Here is a 15513-nt window from a genome sequence, read left to right on the forward strand (position 1 = left end):
TTAAACATTACGTAATGAGTCGGGGTATTGGATTTTACCGATCGTTCAACTTTCACTATCCTAGATGCAAGACTCTGTTTGGAGTCATAAACGTCTTTTCTTTTACTTCCAACCTTTCCCAGGATAACATCAAGCCTGAAACATAAACTTGATATACAGTTCGATATATATAACCTTCCTGATGATGATGGTACTGTACAATGTAATGGTCATTCCATATAAATAGCATTAACTGCTGTTAACTATACAAATGTTCCAGCTCTAGAAAATGACAAAAGTGTTTACTGGCAAACGCTACAGTGTATAGCTATGAGAAATACGATGTTGCTACTGGAGTCTGTTGTAATATTTGTTTTCAACATTTATGTCATCAGTTAAAGGCAAAATACCGGTATTCTACCAAAGGGATATCTATATTAGAGTACATACTCCAAATTTCGTTATTTTAAACACAGAAACTAAATCATATTACAGACAATAACCTTTGCTGGAGACTTTTTATCCGCCCAAGCATGTCCACGTGACCAGCAGAATATTGTTCAATAACGTCTTTGACGTCGTAAGGTCTCAATGCTTCTTTGAATTTTTTCCTGGCCACAAAGTATTTTATTTTTCTCAGCGATCTTATCACAGTCTTGTGGGTCTCCGTTAATTGTACCATGTTAGGCGAGACGTCAAAATCGTCTGAAAAATGTCGAGCTTGGAAATAAAAAAAAAAGCCAAGTGTATGGTTCAAAACAAGGGTAGCAAGATATAAATGACAAATTAAGACAATCATCAGAAAAAAGTAAACTTTGAAGTTACCTATGTAATTCAAACTGGGAATTTTTACGAATAATTTGCAACATAGTATAGTGCTTTTCATTTGCAGTTCCGATTTTTAAATAAAAAGTAATTCCCGTTGGAAATAAATTATTATTACAGGGCGGTTTGGAGATCGATTTTATACCGTCATATGGGTCCCTGTATGAAAGTGAGGGAGATGAAGTCTCTTTCCTGATTGGTAGATGATCAACTTTGTGGTCAGATATACCTGTAGCTAAACTTAAATGGCTCCTTAAAATAAAACAAATTATTGATCATTCACGTACGTTATACAATACGTTTACACAAATCAATCTTTTTACAGTCACGCATTCTACTAACTTTACTTGATATATAGCCATTAAATATTGTCAATTACCAAAATAATAATAATAATAATAATAATAATTGCATTCCAACTCCTATCATAGTTCTATATCATTACTGAGTATGAAATAGAAATAAATTATTTAGCACCTGTTTGAAATGTGCAAAAGAAGAGATCGCATAAAAGTGAATGACACAGTGATTTTAATAAAGACATGGTCTCATTCGAACAAATTATAACGCTTCGTGTTTTTAATTTCTTGTTGTTTTTCTATATCATTCAAACTGTTACCGATAACGTTGGATATTGCAACGTCATCACTCCTTTGCTAGTTCGTTAACTCGGAGAACTAATGTATAAACATTCCAATCCTGCTGTGAATTTTTTCTTTTTAGAAAAAACAACGGAGGTGGATAAAGGGATTTAACACCCGGTTACTGTCTAAATGATTTTAATTTAAAATATACGGGTACATAATGATTTAACACCTGGTTACTGTCTAGCTGCAGATCTTTAGCTCTTTGGAAAAATATTGGGACAGACCAGAGAGCTACAAATCCATCCCTTATAAAAACCTGCGCAGAAAAAATGTGTACGGTTGAGGCCTTATGTAAAGGAGAAAGACCGAAAACTGTCCATTTTGTGAGAGAAAGAACTAATCGAGGGCCGCAGGCCCAAGATTAGTTCTTTCTCATACAGAATGGACATTTTGAGGCCTTTCTCCTACTTATAATATTATTTTTTTTTTGTGGGGTGGAATTAAATAAACAAAATGTAGAAAACTTGTATTGTACAGTAAAATATCTCTATCTCGAAGTCCGAGGGACTTCGAAAAAACTTCGAGATATCCAGGGGTTCGAGATATCCAAATTCGATCTTGAATATTTTTTTTAATGTAATGATGAAGCATGTATTATCAAATGCGTTTTCGTAATTATGGGCATTACTTTTTTTTCAAGCGTACTTCGACAATTTCGTTCGTTTATCTAAACCACATGTTAATGATATAGCGTGTATCATTTTAAAGACCGTCCCTGGAATCGGGCGTGTTAGTTCATAATTGGAGGTGGACTTAATTCGTAATGTCGGAAGGCCTCACTAATTACCCAAGCTGTTGAACCAATTATTGCGACCTGGGTCTAGTCGAAAAAGGCAAGCGTGGATTAGCAGTCGATTGGCGAAGCCTCGGGCGTGAATATGGGACTTAACGACACCAGGTATGCTAAGCAGAGCGGAAAATTGACTGTACTTCGAGATAAACCAGGTGAATTTAGGGCATGGGACCTTGAAAATACTTCGACATAAGCAGGGTATTCGAGATTACCGTGTTCGAAATATCCGAAGTTTTTTAAATCATTTATATAGGGAATACGGCCGGGAACAGCGGTCGACTTCGACTCAAGCGGGGTATTCGAGATAAACCACATTCGAGATACAGATATTTTACTGTATTTAGAATGAATTGTTCCAGGTAGCATATATGCAATAGTAAATTCATTCTTTACAGAATAGACAGTCACAGGTAGGTTAAGGGTGCTCAGCATTTTGTTAAATGGCTATTGTGTTACATTATGCTACATAACAAAAGCCTTTGTCTAAAGAATGGACACTTACAGGTGGGGTTTGGTAAATATTTATACAAGTATGTGATGTTTCTGAATCAATTGAAAGTTCGTCTTCGTAAGATACATGTAAGCATGTCTTCCTCTGGTAATGAAAGTGTTTTTTTTTTTAACTCAGTCAAAATTCAAGGAAACTGAAGACGAGCACAAAACTGATGGTATATTAAGTGACATTTTGGACCTAGAAACGGAAAATAGTAAAACATAAAATAAGGCAAACTTCGACCTGAAGGTGGTTTCATTTTTGGAAATTTCTGATGAGGAACTTACGAATGCTAGCCATAATCTGATAATATTGAAAATATTGAGCGCTTTCTTAACCCGCTTAATCAAGAGGAATTAGACGAGTTACTGAAGAATGGACTATCAAAGAAAACAGAAGGAAAGGCGAGGTGGGATATATCATTGTTTGAAACTTGGCAGCAGAACAGGAAACAAATCTTGGGTCAGAATTCATTTGGATTTACATCACAAAAAGATATTTTGAAAATGAGTGATGAGACATCAGCAAGATTACGGTACTCATGGGAATGTTACATGTAAAAGTAGTGACACTCAAAATGCAGATGAAGAGAAACAAGTGAAAGTACCAGGGACTGGAAATACCACTAGTGAAATCAAAATCAAATCTGGCTATGTTTCCTTCGAGTTCAAGTTTTGAAGACACGTAAATTAAATGTTGCATTTAATGTATTTGTTGTTTTTCCCCCTTGGGTACATTCCAATCTTTACCTGTCACTGTCCATTTTGTTTGTTGTAACTGTCCATTCTGATTGAAAAAAAACCCTGTCCAATCCTAAAAGAATGGACAGTTATTTAAAAAAACCCACTTACAGGTAACTTAATGGACTTTTTATGGAGTTAGCACAACAATAACCTATAGAATGGAGAATTCAAACAAAAGGTTTACGTCACAATCATATTATAAATCGTTGTAGTCTTGCATCACCATCTAAAAAAAATTGATATCTAAAAATTTCTAACATACTTCCCACTATACCTGTGTTTAAACATACCTTCAAATATTCATTAAAGCCCCATCAGACCCAAAAAATACAGCTTTAGATGGTTCCGTTTGTTGATGTGTAGTCATGTTAGGTAGCCAGTCAATTCTAACCCCGTTCATTTCCATACTCGTACTATTTTTAAAACAATAATGTCTACACGAAAGTTGAAAATAACGAACAGTGATCAATCTCATAACTCCTATAAGCAATACAAAATAGATAGTTAGGCAAACCCCTGGACACAACAGAGGTGGGATCAGGTGCCTAGGAGGAGTAAGCATCCCCTGTCGACCGGTCACACCCGCTGTGGGCCCTATATCCTGATCAGGTAAACGGAGTTACCCGTAGTCAAAATCAGTGTGCCAAGAACGACCTAATAATCTGTGTGAAACACGTCAGACAGCATTTGAGCCAATGATAGGTTGTATTGACGAACTAGATCGTTATAACGACCATAGAATTTGCGAAATGGTGACTTCAATCGAGACTGCTGAAAACCCTGTACCATCAACTTGTCTGTCAGTAGCTTGCCTCGATTTAAAAACTGACCATACGCAGAACAAGCTCTGGCGTATCGAATCAGTTGAGAGATTTAAACACCAATTGCTGGCGACAATGGAATATTACTTTTGCTATATGTGAACAAATATCCCCATAAATATTTTTAGTTAAATATTTTGGATGAAATTGTACCAATTCGTTTAAAAATAGTTGGTTAAATAGATTTGAGTATTGAAAAAGAAAGCAGAGGTGAGCAAGCTCACATACCCGACGCTCCAACATTGCTTGACAATACCTCACATAATGAATAGTAATACTATGCATAACTGCAAGAACAGTACAGACGGGCACAAAATTTTAAGTTTAATAGTGGCATAACTCCCACAAAAATTATTGAATCAGAATTATCTGGGAATATGCACATCCACACAGTGTGTCCTTATTAACTACAAAGTTTCACGAAATTCTGTTGAGTGGTCTCAGAGGAGTTGCGCTGACAAAAACAGGACAGACGGGCTCGAAAGTCTAAGTTCAAAAGGGGCATAACTGCCAGAACAAATTTGAATAAGAATTTCCTGGGAATATGCACATTCACACAGTGTGTCCTTATTAACTACAAGTTTTCACGAAATTCTGTTGAGCGGTCTCAGAGGAGTTGCGCTGACAAAAAAGGGACTGATGGACGAGTCAAAAACATTATACCTTTCGCAACTTCGTTGCGTGGGGTATAATTAAATTCTCGGCTTTCATTTCACTTCTCTATTAGTAGTGGGTTCGAAGACCAGACTTGGCTTTCATAAAATACCAGGATACTCCAGAGGTTCTATTAGATCTAGAGAAATTATGCATTTTTCATGTTACATTAATTATTTGTGTCCATGATCAATGAAGACCGAATACATAAATCAACGGAATTCGATTTGAATGGCTACCTAACATGGCTACATCAACAAACAAAATGATTAGAAGTTGTGAGTTTTGGGGTTGTATGGGGCTTTAATGGATATTTGAAGGTAAATTTGGACACAAATAAAGTGGGAAAATATGTTAGGAATTTTAGGATATATAGAATGTTTGAGACGGCGATGTAAGAATACAACGATATTAGGCCTCAACCGTGCTCATTTTTTCTGCGCCGTAAATCGAAAGTTTTATAAGGGAGGCCCAATATTTTCCCAGAGAGGTACAGATCTGCAACTAGTTACTATCTAGATGATATTAAAATAGAATTCATTTGATACCATTACCACCTAAATGATGTGAATTAGAATTTTACACGCCTCTATTTGGTTTTTTTTTCTACATTGAAAAAGCATCAGAATCCGACTTAAGTCTTGACGATAGCCGTCGAAATGCCACCTAAAGTCGTTTGTTTAAAATAGAACTGGACAAGTAGGGTGAAATCTTGGTAACAACTAAAGAAAAGAAAAGCATAAAAACCGCAATTTCTAGTTAAGATTCATTTTAATTCATCATCGCAATTCATTTAGCAACGCTTCAATTTTGCAATCTCTTCTGTTATCAACAACTATTTTCTTTATATTCTGGCATGCGTTTTGTGTTATACATGCAAACTACATGTATATATAATAAGTGCTTTAAAATCAGTATAAAAGGCACCTAGATAAATACAGCGACAGAACGATACCTGATCGTCAACAAAATAATGAGAAATTTCAGATTTGAACAAACTAACATGCTAATATGATAAAGGTATATGAAATACATGTAGCTAGAAGGCACATATCTACTTTTGGCAAACAAAATGTCCTCTAAACTATAAATGGTTGAATATAACACTTCCACAGATAACACGAATGATAGTCAGATCTTACCATGTTCGATTAACTAAGCTAAAATATAGCAACAAAAATTCGTAAATTATGAATGATATATACGAAATTGACAAATCTATGAAAACAATTGACATCAGTGATGAATTTACGTAGTTCTACTTAAAATACTTTGTGTTTGTTCAAAATAACAATGCCAACGTCGATTTTATGTCTACAATCGTTATGAAGTGTATTTTCTAAAATGTTTAGTGATAACATATTTTTTTCTTTCTGTATTCTCTAGGAAAATTAGGAAAGCAGTGCGTGTTATACTGAAGTTGTTGAAAACCCAGACCATGTGCTCTATGTTTACAAGACACGTGACTTTGGACTACACAGAGAACGACTTCCTGTATACACATGTTACCTTATACACATTGCTATTACGGACATGCTACTTTCGCTACAAGGAAAAAGTCTGAGATGACATTCTATCCTCAAATGCAACTGCTACAATTAAGTAAACTGTTTCTGTCACTGAATAAATGTCATAGAACATGCTTGTAAACCCAAGCTGATATTCCCACCAAAATAACACAATCATTATATGTGTTTGGAACTTGATAACAGTATTTTGCATGTCGGAAAGGAGAGAAATTTGTCATATCTTATGGATATATACAGTAGTCTGCATTTCTAACGAAGGTCTATTGAAAATAATTGGGCGTTTTATTGGCAATAAACACCTAAGACGTTAATTGCCATTAATAGCAAGTTTCAAGTGAAATCGAAGCAAATTGGGATATTGTATGTATGTATATATGTATGCTATGAATTAAAACTAGGACAATCAGATGTCGTAAGTCTGGGTTTTTTTATTTGACAAGATTAAAATTCAATGGTATTGAATTTAATCTTAATAAAGGATACCCTTTCTTTAAAAATATCCATGTAGAATAGTGCGTAAGTATGTGTATTTAGAAAGAGTTAAACAAGTTTTAGAAAGGTATTTCGCATTCAGAAGTTTCCGTGTCTGGATTTCTAAGATATCTTAGTGGAAGCTACTGAAGGAGTTACAGGTGTTAATGTTAATGTGGCTGAGATTACAAACACACCGGTCCAAGCCGTTAATTATTGGGCACACAACCACGAAACATTACGACACACAGCAATATTCACCTGTTGATCGCCAGATTACCGTCTTCTGATATATCTGGTCCGTTTGGTCTTTTACTGTGATCTTTTCGGGGTAGAAGAGGGGAATGTGAACTATTGGACACAGCCGAACTGTTGCTAGAGGAACATGTTCTATCTCTTCGTCTTGTGGAAAATCGACTTACAAACGAAGCGTTTGTTTTTAATGGACGTTCGCTGTAAAAAAAAAAAAAATCAAAATCAAAATATATTTTACAACATGTTCGGTTTGTTAATATATGGTATATTCATCATATCTATGGAAAGATTTTTTTTGCCTTCAGATAACAAAAATCATTTTTAATAATCTTACATTGCGATGAGTGATTTGGACCCACGCATTGTGCTGTATGTTTTAACCTTTTTTTAGAAAAGAAAACTACTAAAGTAACTATAGTGCCAGTTTATGATACTACATTGTATATATTTGACTCCTATTGAGATCTGCTTGTCGTACTATAATGCACAATCGTCATACAAACTACACTAACATAATAAAGAGCACTGCTAGGGTACATAATACTCCCGTCTGCATTTGCATGTACATGTATATCTATGTTTGCATGCTTGATATCAAAAGCTGTGGCTATCAATCGCAATTTGATAATCAGATCAGTGACTTAATTTTGGGTAGCGACACACCTTATCTCCTAGATGTATCAACTGACCAAGTTTGAAGGTCCTACATGTAAGTCTCACAGTGCTCGAAATATGAACGGACACTATATGGACATGCCCAACCATAACATTTTCAAAATAAGGCCACAGTGACCTACTTTTGGTTGAAGCCTCCCCCCCCCCCCATGAAAATATGATACGGACACAATCTGCTCCCGTGGGGATCCGGGTTAGAATAGGTCCTTAGTACCCCTTGCTTGTCGTAATAGGCGATTAAATGGGCCGGTCCTTTGGACGAGACCGTATAAACCGAGACCCCATGTCACAGCTGGTAGGGCACTATAAAGATTCCTCCTGCTCAATGGCCCTAAGCGCCGAGCATAGGGCTAAATTTTGCAGCCCTTCACCGGCAGTGGTGATGTCTCCATATGAATGAAGAATTCTCGAGAGGGACGTTAAGCAATATTCAATCAATCAATCGGACACAATCTGAGTACGTAAAGCTATACAATTTCAGGTCACAGTGACCAAAATTTGAGTCAATGACAACCATTTTCCTTAAGATGCATCAGCTGACGTAGACCCCAATAGCGTGAAAGATATGGTCCGGAATGATTTGTATATGTATAACCATAGAATTCTAAAATGAAGCCACCGTGAAATACTTTTGGTTCACGTCACAATCCCCTCCCCAAGATCAAATGACCAAGTATGATGGTGCTATAGTATGATCCGGACACGATTTAAGCACTAGTATGTATAGCCGTAAAATCACAGAGAACGATTTTTGGTTCGCGATACACTTACCCCCCGAAGATACATCAACTGACAAAGTTTGATAGTCCTAGACCCCATAGTGTGAAAGACGAAAAATCTAACACAAACGGAATGCCTAGATACCATGATCATTAATGTATAAGGAATTTGTCAACCGTACGACGTAGGGCTTGGGCATGGAATCATGTGGGGTTTCCACGTGGCCACAGACATGGAGTTGGCGTCCGCGGCGTAACAGCGCCAAAGGCATTGGATGAGCTGTGCTGCAGGAACACGGCGCCTGATAAGGTGCTTCTGACGTTGCTGCTGCTGGACTTTAAGGGCAAACCCAGATCCCAGTATCCCCTACAATATACAATCTCCAAGTACAGCTACAATATGTTTGCCTAACTGTTACGTTTCATTACATGTACGCGAAATGGCTCTATAGTTGACAGATATCTGTAACACTATACTTCCCAACAAATACTAATGTATTATTCTTCAAATCATTTCTTTTCTAACTTACAGCTGGAAGCGCAAAGAATGATATCCCCAGAATGGCAGAGAAGGCTGCGATGAGTTTCCCTGCCCATGTTGTAGGAACAACGTCCCCGTACCCAACTGTACACAATGTAATCTGAAATGAAATTACATATACAGTGGCGGATTCAGCGCTGGGGTCACGCTCCCAGACAAATACAATCCATTTTTCATAGAAATATATCCAAGAACACTATAATATATACTTGAAAGAAGAAGATAGCATAACGTGATCAATCTCATAACTCCTATAAGGAATACAAAATAGAGAATTGGGCAAACAAGAACCCCTTAATATAACAGAGGTGGGATCAGGAGCCTAGGAGGAGTAAGCATCCCCTTTTGACCGGTCAAATTCGCCGTGAGCCCTACATGTATATCTTCATCATCCGTAGTCAAAATCAGTGTGTAAAGAATGGCTTAACAATTGATATGAAACAAGTCAGACATCATCTGACCCAATGATATAGGTTGTATTGGCAAACTAGATCATTATAACGACCATAAACTTCGCGAAATGCTTACTTTAAACGAGACTGTTGAAACCCCTGCTACATCAACATACCTGCCAGTAGCCTATCTTGATTTAAAAACTGATCATGCGCAGAACAAGCTCTTGCGTATCGAATCATTTGAGATACATAATCACCATTTGCAGGCGACAACGTTTTATATGTCTTATTTTGTCAGAACTCAGTACTTTCAGCCCCTGGCCCCTACCAGGACTTGGCCCTGGACCCATTGGGAACATCAGGATAGTCCCAAACATAAGTCCGTTTACTGTCCGTTCAGAAATATGTGGATTCATCACTGATAAAAGTTAATTTTCCATCAAAAATAGCCATAAAAAAGATGCATTTCATAGATAACGTAAGCACAAGTTATTTTGCGTCTTCATTAATTTGATATCGACGACGTATAATTGACACTTCACTTACAACACCCCACCATAACGCATCGGCGTAACTTCTGAATTTAGGTTTATCGCCGTCTTTTTCTGCCAGGTACACCAAAAACGAAAACAATAGCAGTCCAAGGAGTCCAATATACAATGTTGTCAGTAATTCCTGAAAAGGGAAAGACAATTAATGTGGTTCCACCGTCATATGACATTCATATCGATGTAATGTTACATAAATATCATTCTGTTTACATAGTATCCTTACAACTTCAAATCTTTCATACGGTCTATCAAAACTCATATGATTTCCATGTTGTACATCCATAAGACTATATATAATAGAATATCAAACACAAAATCTAGTGTGGTATATGTAGTCTTTTAGAGATAACTCGCGTTGGCCTTATAACATACTGTTATTTCGAATATTGCAGGATTCCTTGGTGGACTTCCGCTTTCAAAAATTAACGACTAAACATATTTTATTAAAAAGAAAAGGGTAAATATCGTTGTAGCTGTTTGACCATGTGATACAGAGTGTGATCAAAGAATGTACAACTACACACACACACCATTTCCCCTTAAAGATTTGTAGAGAAAAAGATATACAGATGTAACTATTCGTTCATGAATTGCCATTACTTATTTTTGTTTTCATTATATTCAACAATCATTTATTACTTATATACAGTATATCAACTACAAGATGCTCGAGAAGCTTTATATAGCGAGTGTATAAAATATCAAGGAGTTTTTAAATGTTTCTTTACAGGACAGAATTACCTGTCTATGTGCCCAAACGACTGACCCCAACAACTTCCACGACCCCCCACGTCTGTCCATTCGGACCATCCGTAGAATTTGGAAGAATCGTAAACCTCTGAGAGTAGACGCAGCAAATACGGGGTTTCCTGCTCCGAGGACCAACACAAATACGCTAGATGCAATCACAACCATGTCTGAAAATATGTAAGAATGAAAATCAGCTACACATTTTGCATTGTACCAATGATATAAATACATATGTAAACATTTGATATCTTTACAACCAACAGTGATACTGTATTGAATTGATCTTTAATCTATATGTTATCATATCTGAACCATTCCAACAAGAATAAGTTTTTAACTTTGGAGGATAAAGCCAAAAGTCTCATCAATCCTGGATCACCGATGTATTGCTTATTCCATGACAATATCCAAAATGCACTCTTGTACAAGGGGTAATCTTTCCAACACGTTTTGGAAGCACTTTGAGTTCTTCTCCAGACCAATCGTCCGAACCTTGTCAATGTATATACTGCACTTCCTGACAATGCAGGCCATACCAGTGTTTGTGTTGTGGAATATCCATTTCTTATAATCCGAAATAAGACATTACGGAGGAAGATTAACTTCTTTAATCATGCTGATACCTACTCCATGAAAGAGGAATTTTCTAGGTTCATGGCAGACTTCGAACCCAATTTAATGTCACATCCATTATAGTAGAAATGCGGGTATTCATTACCACCAATCTCGCCACCATCCTAGAATGGTATGTACCATCTGTCTCTTAGGTATACCATTCTGTCTCTTAGGTATGCATATTTATTTAGTCTATGTATATATCCATATGTTTATGTTTGTGTTGCAAACTGTTTTCAGTGATGCATGCTCATCTTAATATAGCTAGTCCCTGTGTATATATATGCATGACTTGTGATGTCTGTATACATGTATGCGTCCTGTTTTATTTCAAATTTCTGTTTTTATGTCTATGCATGCAATTATATATCATTAGTGCTTTGTGGTTTTTTTTTTAATGCTATATAGTCGGTTAAAGAGCTCTTAGCTCATGTTTATTGTTTACCTGTATATAGTTTCCGACTTTAAATAAAAATTACTTACTTACTTACTTACTTACCATCAAAGAGGACGAAGATAAATAACCGTGGTCAATTACTGCGGTTGCCGATTTGGGCCATTTTGTTTTGTCATCAGTTCGGGGTGAAAAGACGACAAAACGAAAAGACAACAGAATGAAGATATGCGACTTTTGTCGTCTTGTTTTCTCGAGGCGAAAAGACGAGAGAACGATAATTAGCGATTTGAAACTTAACGATAACTTGAATTCTTAAAAATGGTAGAATGATCAGTGTCCGCCATATTTCTATGCTTATCCACAATATAGATGAATATGTATCAGGGTTTGTATGGTATGTAAGGGAACGATTTTAATATGTTTCAGTTTATATAAGTGTTTCCAATTTACCTGTGTCGATAGCCTCGTCAAGTAACATGTACATGTACATCTCAATAGTAATGCATAGGGTATAAGTAAATAAACCATTTATCATAGTGACATGCGTTCTACAGAAATTTGTTGTAAGTAGGCGAAAAGATGTCGACAAGATGTCAATTTTATGCTCTAAATGAATCTTCTTTATAATATCTTCTCATTGATTGAATGAAAGCGATTTTGATAACGCCTTTTGAAAACAAATCGCAACATTCAAAACCGATTTCATTAAGTCCTTCGGTTGATTAAATGAGATGATATCGCCAAAAACTATTTATTTTAAACAAAGAATTGACATATTGTCGACATCTTTTCGGCGACTTACATGTACTACAAATTGTCGTATATTATCTAGGACAACAATCATTTTATTGGCTTATTTTTTGGTGATAAGCTATAATTTTGCTACAACCAAGGCGAGAAAAAGATGCCGTTCAGTTTATAAATTTGGAGACTTGTTGAGTCATAAATGTTAAAATCAGGGACATGACGACTTCTTAATATCGACATGTTGATCTTCAGTGAACAAGACAAGGTACTTAAACGTTTCCATTGTCGATAATCTGCGGGTTTCTTGTATGTTGTTTTCAACTTTTTTAGGGGCGAACAGTCGCTAATCTTCGTTTTGTCGTCTTTTCACCTCGAAATAACGAAAGAACGACTAATTGTAAAATGGTACCAATCAGTCACCATAAATTACAGATGACAGCATCTTAGGAAGGCAGGTAAGATCACCGTTAAACACCAGACCTGGAACCCTCGCCGGACTGGGGCAGTAAATGGCTTATGGAGTTCAAGCCGCATAAATTTCAAGTTGTACACGCAACTAGAAGAGGTGAAGGCAGTAAAATATCTAGGAGTCACAACTGATTATAAGCTTAGTTAAAACCATCATATTTGGCAAGTAAACATCAAAGTGAATACCATTAGGGCCTTCTTACAGAAGAACGACTTCAAGTGTCCAAGCTAAATCGACGCCTTGTGTTTTACTTCAAATGTCCATCCTATCATGGTATATGATGGAATTAACTGGGACCCCATACAACACAGAGAATTAGCAAATTGTGCGGAGATCAACAAGATTCATCATGTGGTTGTGTGATACATCCGGTATTGTTACAGCCATGGTGACCAATTTCACTGGCAGACTGCAGGAGCGAAGGACATACATATATATAGAGGCTGTGATGGTGTTTTGGATCGTGAATAACCTTATTGACATCCCAGCAACTTACATGATTCCTGCTAGAGAAATTCTTTTAAATACCCTATGCTAGAATCTCTGTTTATCGCCAGTCTCTTTTTCCTGACATCACACGTTTATGAAACTTCTTGCATCAGGAAGCCATTGCCTGCAAATGTCTTGATGCCTTAAAGACGGAGCATTGAAGCCAGTAAAGTTGAGGTACATGTAGGGAGGTCCAACATATTTTCCTCATATCATGCGTGTACATAAATATACACAATTTATTTTTGAACTGTACGTTAGAGGTCTGCCAACACGTCGCAACAGTACGACGATATGTCGGAGAACGATTTAGTGCGATTACGGAAAAAACAAAAGATGGTTGGTTGTATATTGTTTAACGTACCATTCGATAAGTTTTCACTCTATAGATACGTCACCATTGCCGGTGAAGGGCTGTAAAATTTAGACCTAAGCTCAGCGCTTACGATCTTTGAGCAGGGAGGGATCTTTATCGTGCCACACCTGCTGTGACACGAGGACTCGGTTTTTGCGGTCTCAGTCGAATGACCGCCCCATTTAGTAGCCTCTTATGACAAGCAAGGGCTACTGAGGACCTATTCTAGCCCGGATCCCCACGTGAAGGAAAATAAGAATTAACCATGAATATTTAAAAAATTTGCTTCAAAGAAATATGTATTTGTGAACATTTTTACGCTCATGATTCTCACAGACTTTAAGAAATCCTGAAATAAGTCTCCTAATAGAATTGTAGAACGTTCAATAATACGCTACTGAGACTTACCTACAATACAAAGAGGGCGTCTTATAAACCGCATACGCCCACTCCACCCCTGATATCTGGACCGACAACCTGCTGCCCAGATCCGCACCCCAAACTCCGTGATAAACCAAACTAGCATCACTGGTTCCTAAAATTTTTTGTTAAAAATGAACATTAAAACATCAGTCACGTTGTATATTATATATAGACTTAATCATGTGATATTTAGAGATTAATCACGTGTACTAGTCATGGAATATGTTTATAGTGCTTCGTCACATGATATGTCTTTATAGCTACGTTCCTCTTTCGGGTACTCTATCAGCATTATTACTTAGCTTTGATTCTAGTAAATAAATTGACTGATTGATTGGTGTAAATAGTGTTTACGTCGATTTTACGTGGTGAAATTCTATGCGACAGCCCGAAATGAGCCTACTCCTTTCAAAACACAACGGAGACGTCTTACGTGCCAGCGATTTTGTGAATCATTAATAATATCGACAGCTATGCATTTATAATGAAATTTTATCAGTATAAATGTAAGGGATTTATGAAATACAAATTGCACAACCAAGTACTATATCAGAACCATGCAAAACTGTTAAACAAAACATCACTATCCTATGTTTGAGCTACATAAAGCATCAATACTGGTAATAGCAAACTTATTGATAAAATGTAAAAAGTCAAGTGTACATGCACCGAAGAAAGGCATATGACAGTAGCATAACTTACGTTCTATACTTACAATATATAAAACTGTTCGTGTGATGAATTCTTCGTTGAGTTCCTCTATGGTAGCTAAAACACTTAGTATAAGACAACTTAGAATGGCGAGAAACCTGAAATAAAATAATATCATCTAAATGTTCCATTTAATAGATACTGTATAATACATGTAGTTTCATACATTTTTATACGTCTGTTGAAGACAGGAAGTATTATGGTTTGGCGTTGTCCGTCTGTTTGCCCTGACTTTATGGGCAGGATACAGACCGAGCCGTAAGCTCCAGGATTTTACAACTTTGTACATTTAATCACCATAATGAGAGGAAGATACCTATCGTTTTTCACGATCGGAGGTCAAAAGTTAAGGTCGTAGTGTCACATAGTAGGAAAACCTTGTGGGCAAGATACAAACCGAACCGTAAGCTCCAGGATAATACAACTTGATGTATTTGATTACCATGATGAGAAAAAGATGCCTGTT

The 15513-nt window shown here is 36.6% G+C and overlaps 1 protein-coding gene across 1 annotated transcript in view; it reads right to left on the reverse strand.

Annotated features, from left to right (window-relative positions):
- The window catches only part of LOC125645982 (potassium voltage-gated channel subfamily KQT member 1-like), an 85181-nt gene that overhangs the window by 2850 nt on the left and 66818 nt on the right, over positions 1-15513 (reverse strand). The window contains exons 3-13 of the mRNA XM_048872041.2: positions 15052-15145; positions 14322-14448; positions 10833-11008; positions 10087-10215; positions 9135-9245; positions 8787-8971; positions 7217-7408; positions 6465-6500; positions 950-1056; positions 483-699; positions 39-135 (exon numbers count right to left, since the gene is read on the reverse strand). Of these exons, the coding sequence (XP_048727998.2) occupies positions 39-135; positions 483-699; positions 950-1056; positions 6465-6500; positions 7217-7408; positions 8787-8971; positions 9135-9245; positions 10087-10215; positions 10833-11008; positions 14322-14448; positions 15052-15145 (1471 nt within the window). The remainder of the gene's footprint in view (positions 1-38; positions 136-482; positions 700-949; positions 1057-6464; positions 6501-7216; positions 7409-8786; positions 8972-9134; positions 9246-10086; positions 10216-10832; positions 11009-14321; positions 14449-15051; positions 15146-15513) is intronic.

Source organism: Ostrea edulis, chromosome 6, assembly GCF_947568905.1.
Source record: "Ostrea edulis chromosome 6, xbOstEdul1.1, whole genome shotgun sequence".
NCBI lineage: Eukaryota > Metazoa > Mollusca > Bivalvia > Ostreida > Ostreidae > Ostrea > Ostrea edulis.